The sequence below is a fragment of the Silene latifolia genome, chromosome 7 (genome assembly GCF_048544455.1).
Source record: "Silene latifolia isolate original U9 population chromosome 7, ASM4854445v1, whole genome shotgun sequence".
NCBI classification, from domain to species: domain Eukaryota; kingdom Viridiplantae; phylum Streptophyta; class Magnoliopsida; order Caryophyllales; family Caryophyllaceae; genus Silene; species Silene latifolia.
The window spans coordinates 26,523,798-26,543,674 of NC_133532.1; the positions used below are offsets into that span (position 1 = coordinate 26,523,798).

At 33.9% G+C, this 19,877-nt stretch overlaps 1 protein-coding gene and 1 long non-coding RNA gene across 2 annotated transcripts; both read left to right on the top strand.

The window, feature by feature from the left end:
- The first annotated feature begins 3,662 nt into the window (after nucleotides 1–3,662).
- LOC141590989 (uncharacterized) lies at nucleotides 3,663–4,367 on the top strand. The gene is made up of 3 exons (XR_012520578.1): nucleotides 3,663–3,854; nucleotides 3,959–4,063; nucleotides 4,150–4,367. It is a non-coding gene; the product is annotated as an uncharacterized LOC141590989 (long non-coding RNA).
- An 8,571-nt stretch (nucleotides 4,368–12,938) lies between these two features.
- On the top strand, nucleotides 12,939–17,852 carry LOC141592002 (uncharacterized). Its single transcript, XM_074412537.1, has 6 exons — nucleotides 12,939–13,060; nucleotides 14,010–14,105; nucleotides 15,280–15,434; nucleotides 16,115–16,312; nucleotides 16,521–16,583; nucleotides 17,441–17,852. Exons 1-6 carry the CDS (start codon nucleotides 13,012–13,014, stop codon nucleotides 17,588–17,590), a joined length of 711 nt encoding a protein of 236 aa, XP_074268638.1. The 5' UTR covers nucleotides 12,939–13,011; the 3' UTR covers nucleotides 17,591–17,852.
- Nucleotides 17,853–19,877: the final 2,025 nt, after the last annotated feature.

Genomic DNA, 19,877 nt, shown 5'->3' on the forward strand with positions numbered 1-19,877 from the left:
ATCATCAAAAATCAAGTGCTTGAATTTATTCTTAACCAGACAAATACGTTTCCAGGCCCAACTAGAGCAGCTAGAAGGCTCATAATCCTTCTTAACCTGATAACATGGATGTTTATTTATTCTTTTACTGATTTTTTGTATGGAATATATTATCATTTGTATATTGTTTTTATTTTTCTTATGCAGTTGACGTGGAATATTACAGATGATAGGAATAAAAAGGATGTTCTAAAGATTTTGTCAAAAGCATTTAGGGAATTTAGATGTACATTAACACGCACTTACATTACCAAGACTATGAAACTTCCGGATGGAAAAGTAGCCGGCGATTCTCCTGTTGGTAAATATGATCAAATCAAGGCAGATGATTGGGAAGAATTTAAAAGGCAACGCATGGATAAGAGCTTCTTGGTGAGTATGCTTCCTTATTATTGGTTATTCAGTTTGAGTCTCAGTCCGACTATTTTGTGGTTATGACATTTTACGGTCTATGCCAATCTAGCTTTATAAATCACAGACCAGACGATAATTTTGTATAATTCCAATTGGATATAAGAGCCAACTATTATAGCTTTCATATGGTGCATCATTGGCTCGATAACTCAATCTGAGCTATGTGATACAAAGCCTTAAAGTTGCTGCTAGAGTAAGATTTAATGCTGAACATTTCTGAACAGATGTGTCGCCACTCAAACCCGAGTATCTGGAGTTTTAGGCAACACTGGTTAGCATTTTTTTCGTACTCCATCATTCTAAAAAGACCAGCAGCAAGCAATTAAGGAGTTAAAGGGTTAAAAAATATGACAGGTCCCCTGACCATCTCCATCCCAACCACTACATGTGAAAAATTCACTAAACCCTTATATTGCAACCACCATAGCTTCAAAGACAAAGCCCCTGAAACTGAGTTAGGGTAGAGGTCCTTACCTTGATATTTTAAAAGTAATGATTGATGCTGTAAAGTGTAAAATGAATTGCATTGTGGTTAATATATCAATATAACGTCAACTACATTGTGGTTAATCTATCAATATTTGGTTACCAAATTGTAGGAAAAAAGTGGAAAGGCTCGAGCCTCCCAGAGAAATAACAAGCATCCACATTATATGGGTAGAGCCGGATATGCTGCTAAGAGAGAAAAATGGTATAAAGAAGAACTCTCGCAGGAACTTGCGCAAAAGAAATTGGACGAAGATGATGCAGACCCTGATCTTGTCAAACAAGCCATTAGTTCAGTAACTGAACGCATCAATGATCGGGGCTATTTATGGATTAAAGCCCATACCCCATCATCTAATGCTCCTCTACCTAGAACAGAGAACGTGATTGAAGAATACGTAAGTAAACTTTTTTTTATAAGGCACCATGTCATGTAATGTTACTTTTAATTTTGTGTATAGTCCCAATTAACTTTACAACTATATACTTTATTCTTAGAAACACTGGAAGGAAAAGGAGAAAACAGGCGAGTTTGTTCCTACAAGACTTGAGGATGCATTGGTCAAAGCATTAGGAAATCCGGAACACAATGGCAGAACAAGAGGAGTTGGCGGTTTTGTTGGTCTCCAGAAATATTTTGGCAAGCCACCACGAAGGACTACTAGAAAGACATATTCTGAAGACGAAGTTTTACTGCTTATTGAGAAGGCGCAGTCGGAAGCAAAAGCTGATTTCAAAAGAGAAACCATGGAGGAGGTGAATATGATGATGGAGAAGAAATGGGCTGAAATGACGGTGAAAATGTCTAGTCTAGATGTTCATATTGGAGGTTCATTTAAGGATCCATCGCCGCATCAAAGAGATCTAAGTAGTTGTCATTCTACTCATCAAATTGACCCTTTTGTTGAATTAAAGGGAATATCAACACCATACAACCATATTTACTTACCATTTTTTTTTTGCTGTCATTATTATACTCCTCAAAAATGATCCTTGGATGCTTCTCTGTCTAAGGTGGCTTATGTTGTTGGATCATATATACGGCTACAATTATGCTCATGGTTCATATGCTCTACTTAAGTTATATTATGTTGTTGGGTTATGTTGGATTATGCTGTAATTTTGGACTTGTGGGAGGACATTTCCCACTGACAACCACTACTCATTTTTCATGTTGCTTCTCCAATTTAAGTGTTTCTTAGAGCTGGCAAACGGGTTATTACTGTAATTATGCTGTAATTATGTTGGCAAACCTTTTTCATTTTAATTTGACACTAGTTCGAATTAATCCGAGTTCGGATAGAGTTCGTTATTATATTGCTGTAATTATGCTGTAATTATGTTGTGGATCATGTTAATGCGTGTAGGAAACTGTTCGTTGTCGGCTAGCTCTACACGTGAACGGGGAATTGACCATTGTTGCTCATGGAATGGTTTTTCCATGGGTACAAGGTAAAATGGTACACAAGAAACTATTAACCATGGAGAATGCCCATGTTTGCATCGACAATGTCATATGCGGTGATGTACCACTTCCATTGCCGTGGACCGGATTCACAATGGTCGGTGATGCAGCGGGTAGCTTTGTCCAATGGCCCAAATCCTTGATTTTATTAGAAGAAAACGAGGTAATTACACAAAAATCTTTAGAATTAGTGTTAATGTTTGCGCTTTCTGTTGACCATTATTTAGGTAGTATTACACCATTTTTGTTTGGTTGTGGTTGCGTAGTAATGCAGGCATCAGGCTATAAACTATAACTATAAACTGGTCATTCTCGTTTGTGGTCCATATTTGGTATATTGCATTTATTGAACTTCCTTATAGCTTGATATGGTGATTATGCCTCTCATTTGTTTCCTTTTTTTTTTTTTTTTTAAGGTCAATTCTAAGACTCGAAATCTCAAGAGAAAAGACAAATTCAAAAACACGGAGGAGTCCGCTAATAAAGTTCAAAAGCAAGTAAGTATCATCATTTCATATATTAATACTAATTAATGAGTATATTGTGGATGAGCTGAAATTAACTTGTTTTTATTATGAATGCTAAGTCTCTTGAAAAGGAATCGGTAGAAGGTAATAATAAGGCGTCATGTGATGAAGAACAAGACGATGTTAGACCTCTAAGTGTAGAAGAGGTTGGGAAATTAGGTTTTTTTGGTCGTTCTTTAGAAGAGAAGTTGTGTTCCTTGTCCAAAAATGCTACAATCGAGATGATGATAGATGAGTCGGTTTATAATTACAAAGAAGGTAGCGCAAGGAGCTTTTTAACTATTGTCGAGATTAGGCAAATGTTAAGAAGTCAAAGGCTAAATGTTGTGATGCTTCAAATTTGGGGAAGGTACGTATTATTAGTAAAACATTGTATTATTTAGTCTGAGATTTTTTCTACTTATTCGTTATATATTGTTTTTCGTTCATTCATTCTTCATTTACTAATATAATCGTTGTATGTAGTTTTTCGCATCAATGTGCTACTCAAAGCTTAAAAAATGGAAAGTAGTCGGATACATGTGTCCGGTGAAACTTTCTGAATATATGCAAAACGGTCGACAATGTGAAGATTATATTTCACATGTCTGGAAGATTCAAGAGGAAAAGAATTATATCTTGGGCGCATTTTATGAGAGGAGATAATTTTATTTGTTTTAATTTATTTTTATGTTTTATAATAATATATGATTTAGTAATAGTAACTCTAACTATGAACTTATATCTCTAGCCACCATTGGATGTTGATCGTTACTTGTTTGGGGCTAAATACTATTTATATTTTGGATTCGGACCAAAAAACAACAAAGAAATTGGACATAAAAGGAAGACTAAAAAACGCTTGGTTTTTACATTGCGCTCAAGGCGGAAGGCGTAATTTCGCTAGAAAGAATAATAAGCTCATCATTAAAGATGACATCGTGGTAAGTAAAATATAAACTCCTTTTATATTGTAACAACTAACTTTAAATTATATTACATTTTACATGCTATATAATTAATATGATTTTTTTCCTTCAAATTTTAGTGTCCCCAACAACCAAGTAATTACGAATGTGGTTATTATGTCATGAAGTGGATGTACAACATAAGTTTTTTATTTACAAGGAGCAATGAGGAACAATTTGAGAAGGTATATATTATTTAAATTCTTGGTATGGTTTATTTATCTAGTTATAGCTTTATATTCTTACTAATTGACCTATTTGTCAACTATAGTTTATGGCGAATTCAACTATGTCTGATGCCGACATTTATGAGATCAAAGAAGAGTGGGCTACGAATTGTTTACAGAATTTGTAGATTAGTTATCAACTAAGGCTTGTGTTATTCATACGGTTGAATGTATTTTTTGGTGATAGCTAGTGATGATGTTATTTTGTTGGATGTAATGGCACATGGATGTTATTAGTTTGTTGGACTTGTGGTGTTTGGAATATTACAAATGTGGTTAAATTTTTATTCACAGGTCTTCTTTGGTTCATATAGTATTTGGAATCATAATATTTATGGGGAGGTGCCGCCAAAATTTCCGTAGATTTTTATTTTAAAAAAAAATATAAATATACTTATTACGACGGTTTCTTTAAAACCGACGCTAAAAGGTTACAAAACAAAAAAAATCAAAATAAAATTCGCCTTTAATGGCGGTTCTTCAACAATCAACCGACGTTATAAATACCTATAATGGCGGTTTCTTAACTACAACCGACGTTATACTAATCTATCGCGACGGTTCTGTAGCTACAACCGACGTTATAGATAACATGTAGTGTCGGGTTTGAGGGTAAATTTATTTTGAAATACCTATGGCGGCGGTTTTGATGAATTACAATGGCGGTTCTTGTATAAAAACCGTCGTATTAGATAAGTTTATAATGGCGGTTTTGTATAACAACCGCCATTATAAGATAGTTATAGTGGCGGTTTAACAACAGCCTACAACCGCCGTAAACTTTATACGACGCCGCGATAAACGACGCACCCTAAATCTCAAAAAACCGCCGTAAAAGGTCATTTATAACCGCCACCGTAGGGGGTTTTTCTACTAGTGGTCCCTCGGCGTCTTCTGCAAGGATGCTCATCTCTCCAAAATACTTGCATTTCCCTACTTAGAACTTAGAATTGTTAATTACTAATTTAGCCTTAGTTAACCTAATGAGGCACTACTATAAATACCCTATTTTGATGATAATCAAAGGGGGCTTCCACATTAGAAATGTTGGAGTAAGTGTCCCCGACAATAATGCGATCACAATTGCCGATCATGATGATCACATGTTTAAATCTCATATTTAAGAATACACGTGGGAAAGTATAACCTCATTGTCAACTGGTCCACACATATCGGTAATGATTTGCTGACTAGAGTTTGACATTACTGTCGTACGACGGTGGTGACCAGTTGATCCCCTAAGGTCATACCTATAGGGTAATGCTCTTAATTGATTATTTAATTAATCGTATGCCGATACGAGTTAATTAAATTCCTTAAAATTGACAAGTGATTTTGTGAGTAAAATTACGTCTCTTATTGTAATTTGATTAAATAAGATTCGGTCTAAATAATCGAATTGTTTTATTACTTAGATTAATTTATTGTTTATGAAACAATTAAAAATAGAATGAATAATTTATTATAACCACATGTAGATGTGATTTATAATCATATGACCCATTTTGGTACAAATAATTGTGAATTACTAGTTATTTTTGTATGTGACATATTTTATTAATATGATGATTTTTAATATGTTAAAAATGCATTATAATGTAACATGTCATGCAACATGTCACATATGTCACAATTGACAAATGATAAAAATAAAATGGACCTCCATTTTATGGGTAGAAACCGGTTTTAGTGGAGGGAGTATTAAGATTGTGTTTTATATTTTAAACAATTAGAAACACAATGATTACCTACCTATATGTAGCCATGCAAGCCTACTCTTCTTGGGAAGAAAGTTGGCTTCATGCATTGGCTCCCCACTCCCCTCCTACCCGGTTTCCCAAAGAGCAAAACAAGAGTTTTTTCCTCTTATTTTCATCATTCTATAAGATTAAAAATATACATGTTATATTTTTAAGTTGTTGCATAAAAATTACTCTACACTTTGAGAAAGAACAAGAGAGAAAAATCTCACAAAATACCTCCTCTTGACCGAAATACAACAAGAGCATATACAATTTATTTGTGTCATTTTTGAGGTAGTTTTAGTTAATACTAGTCTCATATTAATTGAAACTATTAAGGGTGTTATCTTGGTACAATCCTTGGGGAGAGATTCTACACTTGAATCTTATTCTTCCATCTTTGGAAAGCTCAAGAACTAGTAAGAAGGTGAACTTACTAGTGCCCATATTGCCGAAACACCAAATGTAAGGAACCCGTTTTCTTTACTCTTGTTTATGCTTTGCATGCATAAGATCCTTAAGTTTTATGACTAAAACTTTAAACCAAAATATGTGATATTTAAAATATGATTTCCAACAAGTGGTATTAGAGCAACACGGTTGTTGCATGCAAAATCGGTTTTGTTTTTCCGAGTTAATTAGTTAACATATAAAACTTGTTATTTAGGATTTATGAAGATAAATCACGAAATAATTTTACATGTTAAAAGTTTCTGGTCCTAAATGGATTTTAGGTCATAAGGGACGATTTAAGGATTTTATTGTTCATTTTAATATATTATTGACATTAAAATGTGATTTTTACGAGAAAAATGTCATTTTTGGACGAAAAATAGCTAAACTTCGATTGTTTTAGTGGTTTTTGGATATGTTTTCACATATATTATCTACTGATGGCATGTTAAATCTCGTGATAAACTAAGTTATTTTGCATGAAATATGGATTTTATAAGCTTAAATCGAATTTAAAGGGTTTATTAGGTTAATATGAGTTATATTTCGAATCTGGTCATGGAAATTTTATATGTTGTCACATGCATTTTTACTCAGTGTGTGTAAAAATCTTAGATTAATTGAACTTCTTATGCATGATTTATGAATTTTTGAGTTAAAAAATTCGATAAATAGTGACTTAAATTAGCCAATAATGCTAAAACATAGTTCATGACTAAAGAAAAATATCATATGTTTCATTTTATCCCACATTTTAGATCTAAAAGTGAAAAATTGGTTAAAATTAATTTGCTCATATTTTTTATTGTCATAATTGATGAAATCGATAAATCGCACTTGAGAAATTTTCGAAATTTTTAACCTAAGTTTTGAACATTATGAGTGTCATGGTATTTTTCCAGAATGTTCATGAGTTTAAATTTCAAATTTTGAAATTATTTGAAATTTTTTTAATTTAATTTGAAGTTTATAGTATAATATTTTATTTTTGGTCCAATGATGAACAATATTAAGAAATCAAGTTGAATTATTGTCAAAATGTTAGTGAAGACTAAGTTTTGAGTCCTAAGATGGTTAGGGTAATTAACTTGTACATAAATATAAATTTATGTAATTATTGTGATTTTAACAAGTTATAATCACGCAAATCCATAAAAACCAATAAAATATACGATATTGGCTCTTAAAAGGCGATTTAGCATAAAATTAAGCATGTTCATACATATTATAATGCTGCATTTTATTTATGATTGTCATATTTTCATTTTTATATAATTTTTGAATTATGTAATTTTACTTAGTATGGCCTTAGTTTTTAATTGATATTACCCGAAATGCATGGGAATATCGATTCGGTTGTAATTATTGTGATCTCGTATCACCGTTTTGTAATTTAATAGTTTTATTTTTATTACAAATGTATAAAAGGAAATTATGTAATTTTTATTTATTATTTGTAATTTCCCGGAGTTTCCATGAAGACGGTGTTACCTCGAGATGGATGCCAAGACCGAAGTTCAAGGGACCAAAGGAGTTGGTTTCCGAATTTGTAATAGTTTATTAGATTTACTATTTTAGGAAGGCCATACTAAGATTTTATTTTTATGCTTTGCATTTTATTTATATGTTGCATGCATCGCTAAATCGCCATAACTAAACATGCATTTTTAAATCGAGTTTATCGACCGTGTCAATTACAATTATCATAGTTCACCGCTTTAGTTCACTTAAAACGTGATAGATAATAAATTGACATGACCTCTCGCTAAATAAACAATTGAGACTTAGCCTTACCAAAAATTAGAAACCATGAAAACCTATTTCGTGAGGGAGTGCGCTCGGCCAAACCGGGGTACAAACCTTGTTACGTAGGGGAAGTGGGTGATAAATGTTTATCCACCGAATTCATGTTGATGAGGGTTGTATCGCCAAAGCGTGCCCAAGTTAATGTGAATTTGGATCATGGACACATTTATTCGAAATTTGGGTTGAACTCAACAAAAGTATTCTCGACCATAGCCGGATGTGTTTTGGGCTAAAGATAAATATTAATGTAATTTTATCGACCAAGAGTTCTAAAAGTAGAATCGATTAAAGAGTTAATCCACCGAGTTATATTGATGAGGGTTGTATCGCCAAAGCGTGCCCAAGTTAATATGAATTTGGATCTTGGAATCATTTATAATTGTTGGGTAGAGGTCACTATGTAAATGCTTTACTTGTTAATTATTTACAAGTATTATTATAACGATAAATTTTTTGTTTTCATTATTCTGTTATCAAATTGTTCTATTTCTTTACCTCAAATTATACGATATCATTTCGATTTTAATTCAAATTTCTATTAAAACATCGTAACTTAAGACAAATATGAATTTTTCTTCTAAAAACCTCGTGTTATCCATTGGAAGGATCTCTTGTATAGATAAAAGTTATTCATGATCAAAAGGGTTTTTGATTCTTGACTAACATATCTACTTACAATGGATTATTTTTCCATGTGCTTAATCGAATTAAGTACTTTGAAACGTTAAATCATTTTGGTAACTAGATTTGTTGGAAATCAAAATTGACCAAAATAGCGCAACCACTTCAATGAAAGTTTTAAGACTAAACAATGAAATGAAGAGTAGTCTTCATGAAATTCAATTTTGCTTCTCTAAGCAAAGACTCGTTGAATTGAGTGGGAGCATTCTCTTAACCGTTAAGAAAAGGACGAGGTTCCAAGAAGTAAAATTAGAATGAAATTGATACAAGGTAATGGTAAAAGTTAAGTTATTGAGAATATCGATACTAAACCTATCAATCCCGACTGATAAAGTTTCCATTTTGGAAGTGTTGGACGCTAGAAAGGAAACTACCCCAAATTATTGAAGAATCAGCAAGTTAGTTGTGGGACATCTAATGGGACCTTCTTCTTTAAATGTTTATTTGATTGACATAAATTTTGCTAGTACTACTTCGTCAATATTAGAAACCGATGGTGGTTTTCAACATTGTATTTGATACATAGGATGATTAGAATATGATGACTAGCAACAAATGATGTCGAGAGATAGAGTCATTGTGTACTATATTTAGTTTTGGGTTTATAGTTGTACTTAATTATGACTATTAAGTGCATAAACTCTAAATAAGAATATAAACTTGTTAAGATACAAAAGAGGTTTTACTTTTGTGACCCTATACACCATGATTTGATGTATGGCTAGCCCATTATCAAGGTGATTATATTCTAAACCAAACTAGAATGATATATCATGTAGATGATGCAAGACTCAAAGTGGTAACCCAAGATTAAACCTTAAATTCTGGAATGATGAACGCGAGTACTCTTGGAACCATTAGATTGTTAATCTTATGGTATATGCGTATCTTGTATTCAAAGCAAGATGTCTCGTGCTTTTTGGTTGAAAAGGAGATCGAGGATGTAAACCATTGATCCAGAATAGGTTGATCATTTTCTTTTACCAACGATTTAAGTTGACACTAATGTGTTCACTTCATAAGGTAAAAAGAGAAATCTTTGAAGAAGTTCAAAGAGTTCAAAGAATCGCGATTTAGTCGTGATAGGATTATCAAAGTGAAGACTTTGATATAAGCCAAAGGAAATGTGATATAGTATCACAAATTAATCTCTCTTAGCACACATTATGGGATAATGTGTGGTTGGATAAAGAAATCAAACGCTATTCGATATGGTTTGGACTTCAATCAAGTTACTTTGAGTTACTTGATCCTTTTGGGGATTTTATCATTTTGTCTAAATTATTTTTCCACTAAATCTAAAACGAATCATATAAGATATGAAATGGTAGGGTACCATGTTTGTAAGTTTACACAAGAAACAAATGCTCATTTTTCCTTATAATAATCACGAGTACAACAGGATTGTGGCTCGTAAAGCTGTCTTTCTAGAATACAAGTTTATTTCTAGAAGACAGAGTGGGAGAAAATATTCAAGAGCCACAAAAGAATTGTGTCAAAAATTGTATGTCGCAAGAAACTGGTCTTTCTTGGCTACATGACGTTGTTTCTTCCAAACCTAGGAGGTTGAACTCATCACTTGTTGAAGATGATGAATTCGTGTTACTTTTTTAGAAAGTAAAGAGCTTGCAACTTACAAAGAAATTGTTTGATTCAAGTTACTTCTGGAAAGTAATGAACATATGACTTACATGAGAGTGTTTAAGTCACAACTCAATACAAGGCTTAGAGCCATGAAATTCCGAAATAAATTCCAAACTTTGCAAAATTTGACCGTTAATTCACTTAAAAATATATCTCACATCTAAAAAATTAAATTTCGTATTATATATTTTACATGAAGTTCATAGGGAACAACCAGTCTTAATGGTTAATAGTCAAAAATAATTTTTTATTGTTTAGAGATCTAACAAAAATTCTCCAAACAGGCTACATATATAATTGAGATACATATTGTTTTGCGTACTATCATTCAACATTTACATGGTCGTATGCTTACAAAATGGAATATTCGTAAATGTTATAAGTTAATCTAATTTGTGAATCTTATAAAATCGGCCTCAGTTATCACGTGTTCATTTTATGGAATTAAACCACATTTTTGGGAATAACGTTTTAAATTAACTAAAATCGGTGGCGCACAACAATAAAAATAGGTAATTACATAACATAACTGTGTCTTCGGATGCTATACAACTGATATAGTTAATACCAAAAGGGGTAGCTTTTAAGTTAAAGGGACTGATGATCCATCAATAATCAACCCAAAAGTTTTCTATGTTTCGATTTTCAAGATAGTTAGACTTTATTTTTTATCAACTTAATTAACTTCTACTATCAAACCATGACAATGTAAACCAACGTTTGCAATCTGTTGTTCAACAAATTCTTAGAACGTTTAACATGCATATTGTTAAGATGATCCTAATGGGAGCCTCATGCATTCTATGTAACAGAATCACAAAAAATTTTGTACTGTTGTTTAGAGACTACTAATTTTATTAGAATTTAGTATGGATTTGATTTTACGAGCCGGTATATAAAGAGCAAACTACTCTCTTAATTGTAGATAGTCAAGGTAAACGTTTGCTATAGGAGATCTAACATTTCTCTAAACACACTAAATATAGATATTTATGATACTTGTTGCTTTACGTAACACCATTTAGTTTTACGTAGTTGTTATGGGTTAAAATAATTTGCAGAACTCATAAAGGTCTGTCTCAGTTATTAAGGGCGGTTCATTTGGTGAGCCGCACTATATTTATGGAGATAATGTTTTGTACTCCCTCCTATTCCCGATAGATGTCCCATTGTCTATTTCCGTCTATTCACATAACTGTCCCATTGTTCTTTTTTTGTAATGTTTTTTTCTTACATAATGATTATACTACCCTTGTTACTTTTCATTATTTACAACCCAACCAACCCTTAACCCATCCTATTAGTACTTTTCATTATCCATTTCCGTCTATTCACTCACTTTCTTAATTCCTATGCCATTTCAAAATGGGACAGTTATCCGGAATAGGAGGGAGTATTTAATTAAAACCAATGATTTCTATAACAAAAATGGAAAAACTAATTACATACTCTTACTATGTTATTTGATGTTTTACAACTGAAATGATAACTACTAAATGACAAAACTACTATGCTAAAAGCACCAATAGTTCATTGATCAACTATACCAACCACGAACTTTTGTTTATCAATGATTTAAACATAATTGAACTTCTTTTATCAACTATAGAATATATTTATAAAGATAACCCTAATGGCAGCCCCGTGCATCGCACGGGCTTTTCAACTACTTTCTCATTAAAAAAAAAAAAAAGTGGTTTTGGACCCACGATTCCCTACTACTACAACTCAAATCCTGTTGGTTTTATAAAGAGATTTGCTATATCACGCCCCCTGTTTTACTTGTTACGCCCCCTATTTTTTCATTTATTCCTATTTTGCCCTTGGACTTTCAAATTAGTTTTAGAAAAAATTAAATATCGTTTTACGCAAATGTATTTTGGCGACTATTTTTATAATAATTAATTTAGTAATGTAGACGGTCCCTCTTAAAACACTCGACATAAATTATTTTAATGTATTTAAATAACAAAACCGATTAAAAAAACAAATACATTATACACGATAAAAAAAAAAAAAAAAAAAAAACATCCTCTATGTCATGTGGAGTTACAAGACACACCAGTAAATTTCATGTGAAATACACGACATGGTAGAAGCAGTGATGTCGTGCAAACCACATGACATGGCCATGGTAGTGTGTCATGTAAGTCACATGACAAGCCTAACGGCATGTCATGTAAGTCACACGACAAGGCCTTGGCTCCGTCATGTACTTCACATGACACTACCCACCCACCGTCGTTTATTGTTTTTTTTCCCCTAAACTATTTCGATTGTCACTACCAAAAAAACGCAGCATATTTACGACAAAAACGCAACCCTAATAGGCTCTACACAACAATAATTCAACACTAATGTAAAAAACCGTCTCCGAAAATCAATAACTATAAAACAATATTTATTTTTAGTTTAATTAATTTTCAAGTCCAAGGGTAAAAAAGGAATAAATGAAAAAGTAGGGGGCGTAACAAGTAAAACAGGGGGCGTGATATAGCAATTTTGATAAAACTTGAACACCACCTGAACTTTTACAAGGCATCTCTTTCTTTGTTTCCATTTCTTCTTCTTCTTCTTCTGATGATTCTCCTCCCAATCTCTCTGTCATCCTTAACCTCATCTTTCAAAGGTACGTTTTTTTTTTCCATCTTCATCTCCTCTTTAATTTGATACCTACTTCATTTATATGTATATCGCTTTATAAATTATCCATTACTACTTTTTACTTTTAATTGTTCTAGTTTTTTGACAATAAAGTTGCCATCTTTCATGATCATCTCATCAAATTGGTGTTGGGTTTTTGCTATCTTCGTTGAATTTTGTTTGTATAAAGTCGGAGATGATTACTAATCTTGGTTGACCTTAAAAAAATATTGCAAAGAAGGCAGGGTTTGTGTCAGTTTGGTTTTTAGGTGGGTAATCCATTCCAAATTTGATTTTAGGTGAACTTATTGTTGGAATTTGGCTTAATAACGTTCTTAAAAGAGATAAAACTTATAGTTTTAAATTCTATTGCTCCATCTCTCCCGGTCATTTGTTTACCTTTGGTTTTGACACTAACCAAAGCCAAGGAAAGAGGAGGGGGCCAATTATTAGATGTCAAGTGGAAGTTGCGTGTGGAGGTTCAAATTGCCCTTCAAAGGCGATCCTAAAATAAAAAGGTAAACCATTGACGGAGACATCCCAAAATGGAATAGGGAAACAATTGACCAAGAGGGAGGGAGTATTAGAAGTTAGATGGTCATTAATAGGTTTACATATGGGAGTTTAAGTTGTTCTTTTTGTGGTTTTGATTTAGTTTTGTTAGCTCTTCGGCTTCTGAAATATGTCTAATGTTCTTCTTGCGCAAAAACTTATATGTGGCGATATTAAATGGTAGACCAACTCATAAACTATATAGCTAAATGACGAATACACGAGTAACACGACTACACGTATTTGGGATTTTGGGTTTGTGCTACATGTGAGACTGTCACGACTCATTGTTCGTCATCTTGTCATCTGTGAGGTCTAGTTAGAGCTGGTCTATGAATAAGATTCTGATGTTTGAGATTTTCTGTGTTGTCTTTACACTTCAGGTATCATGGATGTCAGAGTAGGGCTTCTAGTTCTTTTAGCTTTGGCCGGTAATTGGGTGTCTGATGCTAGGGATATTGCAGATTTAAACGTTTCAGGTAACTAGTCCACTAGTAAATTTCATGAACTTTTGACACCTTTTCCCTCTTTAAACTTTTAGATGCTTTTTATGGTTTCATACTCCCGTTAGGCGTCTCATTTCTTTTCTTTTGTAATTTCTGTTGAAGATCTACAATGTGTTGCTGTTTTTGATATTAGTAGTATATTACTGATATGTGTTTTTCCATGCTCCTTTGCCCAAGGGATATATCCTTAATCTTCATGTTGGAGTCAGCCGTGGGTGTTACTTCTCTGTGAATGTTTAAATGTATTCCTACGGTCTCATTTATATGATATTTGACTTTCGTGGTCAACCGATGACAAAGTTGACAAAGATTTGTTTTGCAATATGTAATAGTTGTAACGTCATTTGTTTTGGAATCTTGCACAATAATTTAACTTTAGAATAACGATGCTGTGAAAAAAAAATTGCTGTGGTAAAGCAACCATGTGAAATATAGAAATTTGTCTCTAGATATATTGGGATAAATTTATCATCAAACTTGATATTAGTTTACATGAAAGTCAAATCTGTACATTATGTTTGGGTGCAGGGATAAATTTATAGTCGAAGTTGTCATATATGGATTTTGTAGAATAGGCATTGTTCTAGTGAATTTACAGACCATGCAAGTGCCTAGGAACTACTCTTTCTATTTCGTCCTCCTTATTTGATGACCATTTTCTTGATAAAATTCTAAAGTTCCCTTATAAAATTCTTTCTTTTCTTCTATCTCCTATTTTACCTGTCATATATTCTTTGCGCAGTTTTCTTTGGTGTATATGTTTTAACCTCTCATCTCTCATGTCTTTCCTTAATTATGTCCTCATTTCCTGTCTCGTGGAGTACACTCATAGTATTTATACTGTGTTACTTTAAACTTCAATTTGGTTGCGTCTTCCATGACACTTGGCCCTTCACTTAAGGCCATGAAGATAAATTTTTCCCACAAAGTAGCCGACATTGGGTCGTGTCTGACATTTGTGGCCGAGTCGGAGTAACATAGTGATATTAGCAGAAGGACCAAAACCGGGTGAATTAGTGTTTGCTTGAACAACTCTGTCGCAATAGGTGATTTTGTCTTTAGGAAAGCCCTAATGGCTAATTTAATTGACCCTTTTAATTTCTTCTGATTTTGCTCTATTTTTATGATAGTCTTTCCATCCTTTTAGGAGTGGAAGAAGTTGGTAGACGCATAGATCTGTGCGCACTTTGCGAAGAATATGTGACTGTGGCTCTAAATTACCTTAATGATAACAAAACCCATGAAGACATTATGATGGCCCTTCACGACTCTTGTTCTCAGATGCGCAATTTGGCAGAGCAGGTATTGACTTAATGCAGGAATACTTGCTTCAAACTGAATGTTTTTTTATTGTTTGTAGACATGCTTTCTAAGTTCTTAACTCTAGTTAAGTTTTTCATTCTTGTCTTGCTTCAAGTATTTTGGTGTCAACATATTAATCTCTTTGTGTGTGTGTGTGTGTGTGTGTGTGTTTGTGTGTTCATTGACGTTGTCGTTGGCTTGTCGTTTATATTCTTAGCTGCATTATTTGTTCCGTCAAAAATTAAAGCAGCTCTTGCACTGAGATTATTACTCAACTGTTGCACATAGTTTAAAATATCAATTATTATGACACCACATATGAACGGGGTTGTAAAGGTTTAATTCCATGGCTTTGAGATTGGATTACTTCTCCTGTTGTGTTGTGGGGTCAAGATTGAAACTGAGTTCTAATATTATTCATTTTACATATTTTCTCTATTTTTTGGACTTTCAACCAGACATCCCTTTCTTCAGAAAATGTTATCTTACTTTTAAGTTGTAACCAAACTTGCTTTTATATAACCGGATTAAACGCTGGAATGCGACCAGCTTATTGTTGTTGTGTGAAACTGTTAATTTCATTTTTTGTTAATTGTTAATGCATTCAAGCCTAAACAAACTTGCAATTTTTTTTAAAAAGATACTTATCTATTTCTTATCAATATCTTTCTTTTGAACAGTGTACAGTGATGGTTGATCGCTATGCTGCACTTTTCTTCTCAGACGTTTCATCCATGCAACCTGAAGGATTTTGCAAGGAAGTTGGATTGTGTAAGAATGCTATGGTCTCCTCTTTGCCTGCTAAAAGAAACAAGTGTGAGGTTTGTCGCCAAGCGGTTGATGAAGTGCTTGACAAATTGAAAGATCCGGACACCGAGGTCTGTTCCTAAATCTTCTATATAGAATTTGGTTAGGAGTATTTAGACAAAGTTGATTACGATTGTTACTTTTTTATGAGCAGGACATGCATGGGATACTATTATTCCCCATCGAAATAAGCTCTTTTGTTATTTATAACCTTTATTTTTGCTTTTTCACAGAACTTTTGTTATGTTAGAAAGCTTATTTTTGCTTTCATTTTTACAGCTAGAAATCATTGAGAAGTTACTGAAGGCATGTAATACTGTCGGGGATAAGTACAAGAGTAAGGTAAGATGGGACTTGCTTCAGATATTAGAATCTAGAATCTAGCTGTTACATCCTAATTTTTGTTAAAAGTAAAATGGCTTAGTCCGTGTTACTTAGTGTGGAATAGAAGTCTGTCTATGCACCTTCGAGGCTCCGACATTTTTTCATTACGGGTTACAGGAAAATATCCTATTTGTGTTTTTGACATGTAAGGTTGTGTACATTCTACTTTCTACTCACCTTACCCTTCTTAAAAAAAAGGGGTTTTAAACCTCTGGTTTAATATTGCCATTGCATATAAGTTATGACAAGTTATAAAAATTGGCATCAGTCACAATCGCGGTGACATCTACGAAATCTCGATATAGAGATATTGCGTACGTAATGTAACAGCTGTGTCCATGTGACTGTAATTTCAAAAACATCAAATCTTTACTTGTTTTAAAAATATGAAATTTGTGTTAATTTTCCATGTAAAGTAATGTATCTTCTCTCTTATTACCCTCTTTCTTCACAAATGTATACATGATCTCCAATCTTTCGTAAAGCTAAGTTGCTGAATGTCGATATATGAGAGTTTTTCCATGGAGGGTTTTACAACGGGAAATAAAGTAAAGGCATCTTGGAACTCTGTTCCGTAACATATTTCATGAGTATTTGTTTCTCCTATTTTGTTCCACAGTGTTGTTTCATGAATGCAGATTGCAGAAGTCATCCCCTGACTTTATTTTCTAAATAACTTTTATAGAAGCCACCTTATCTATGAAAGCTTCGAAAATCCATTTATACTGAATATGAATTAGAATAATACAGAGTACTATTTTAGCTTTCTGAGCTTCCAGACTTGATTCAGTCATTGACCTCTTTTTTATTAGCAGTGTAAAAAGATGGTGTTTGAGTACGGGCCATTGCTGCTCGTTGATGCGGGAAGCTTTGTTGAGAAGCTTGACCTTTGCACCACATTCCATGCCTGTGCCCACCAACAGGACAAGACTGAGGGAATGATTGAAAGGGTTGCTTCATCTTAATTGTCGTAAATAATCCACCTCCAATTCTCCAGTGTGTTTACCTACCATGGTCAATCTATGTTTTCCTTGTGCTTGTACAGTATATTGTCTGAATAGTTGATCTTATTGTGTGTGTCACTCGAAATTCATGTTCATAGCCTCAAATTCACGAGATGCAGACGTTAGTTTGTTTAAACCAAATCAAGTCATGGAGTAGGTGCGCTCATGTCATCGGTTAAAATAGTCCAATTTATATCATTGATTTTGGGTGTTGCTCTTTCCCATATACTGATTTCTTCCATTATACACAACTTTTTCACTTTAATCATTGATTCGATTTTACCCAACTTTTTCACTTTAACTCGCTCATTCTTAAATAATCTTTCGATGCATAGGTACACTCCCGTAAATATTACTCCCTCTGTCCCGGTCATTTGCTGTCCATTTGTTTTGGCACAAAGACCAAGAAAAGAGGAGAGAGTCAATTACTAAATGATATGTAGAGCAAATTGAGTGTGAATGAACAAATTGTTCATCAAATGCATTCCTAAAATAGAAAGGACAACAAATGACTGAGACACCAAAAATGGAAAAGGACAACAAATGATCGGGACGGAGGGAGTAATACAAATTTTAAAAAAAAATTCGAAAAACACTCATTTTCAGACACCAGTTGTTCCATGGGAGGTGAGGCAAAAAAAGTTCCAAGTCAAACATATTATCTTCAAAGAAACCATCATCACAATAAGAGTTGTCAAAAGCGTGAACAACCTCTTGTTCAATCTTACTTTTTTTATGTTCATCTTTTTCAACAACTTCCATCAGCATTGTTTTGGACAATATCCTCTCGAAACACTTCTTCCATGAGCCGATGCTTTATTCTTTGAAACTAGTTGAATTTTTGGAATTGGCATTAATTATCCTGGCCAATTTTGTTAGAGAGACTCCAACTAAGCTGTTTTATGGACTTGGAACCAAGAATAGTTATCAAGAGGGGCCTTGAACCTTATTCATTTGCTATGCCTAGGCCGGACTGTGCAGGCCCCCTGTGAGTTTAATGGTGTTGTTTCTGCCTTGGCTTTGGACTTCTGTTACAGGTTTCAAAGTTCGGATTAAGAATCGCTATCATATATATGCACATGTGTGATATAATAACTATCTAAGACCAATACAAAATAAATTGCTAAGGCTACTAAAGAAACTCTAACCCAGACAGAAATTACAAAAACCCTAGTCGGATACTCTTTGGGTTTCAAGGGCGTTATTGCCTCAGAACCTCATCCCCCAGGGCATTTCACCCTAATCAGCGAGACTCCCATAGTAGTCGTTCAAAGTAACAACTAACCGCTTCAAGTCACAAATACAACAGTTTTTCATTTACAGAGTATTGTTTTGGTAAAAAATTACCGGTTACGAATTAATTATGTGAGTGATAGTGATTAATCCACGGCCAATTACGATTTGAATGCCACGAATTTAACGTACGAATGAACAACGAAATAAGAGAGTGGCACGAGGAATTTTGGTGACGCGGAAAACCCGATGTGGGAACAACCGCGGGAGGAGTCGGAATCCCGCCAATTTGCACTATAATCGAGACGGAGTTATGCAAATAAGGAAATACAAGACTTATTTGCTAGCTAATTATTGCTAAGAGTAGACGGAATATTGAGTAGTAAAGTGTGCTGAAGTATTGTGTATGGAATGAGATCCTCCTCTAATTGTGACTTGCTTCCTTTATATAGTTGTTGTCTTGCTAGGGTTGAGTCAACAATATTTTCCTGCCTCTGCTCCTGTATTCCTGCGTCTGCTCCTGAATACTTGGTCAATCCCATAAGAATAGGGAGTGGTTATTGAATTGGTCCAAGGTCCCCACTTCCCTTTGCACGTGTGTTTTAACAACCTAAATTGTGTTTGTTTGGTTCTCATCAAGGGTCCTACCATGTCCACCTCATCAATCCTCTTTCTTTTTCATCCGCCAATAAACAAGCGCCACCTCATCAGCTCATTTGTCTTTCTCTCGGCCAATGGGAAGCTGCCACGTCATAGGTGATAAAATGTAATTTTTATCCCTAACAATTGCCCCCAATTTTCCTTCTCAGCCTCAAGATGGGGAGGGAAATTAGTCTTTCAGGCTCTAGATGCTATGTCGTCTGACATGTTGCTCTGCTTCTGCTTTATTTGTTGTACTGCTACTGCTGTTTCTTGATTTCTCACCTTCTTCCAGGATCTGCTAAGCCAAAGGCTACTTTGGAAATGATTCTGACTCAAAGGAGGAAAAGGGGCCACTGGGCTCCTCTTAAGCCTG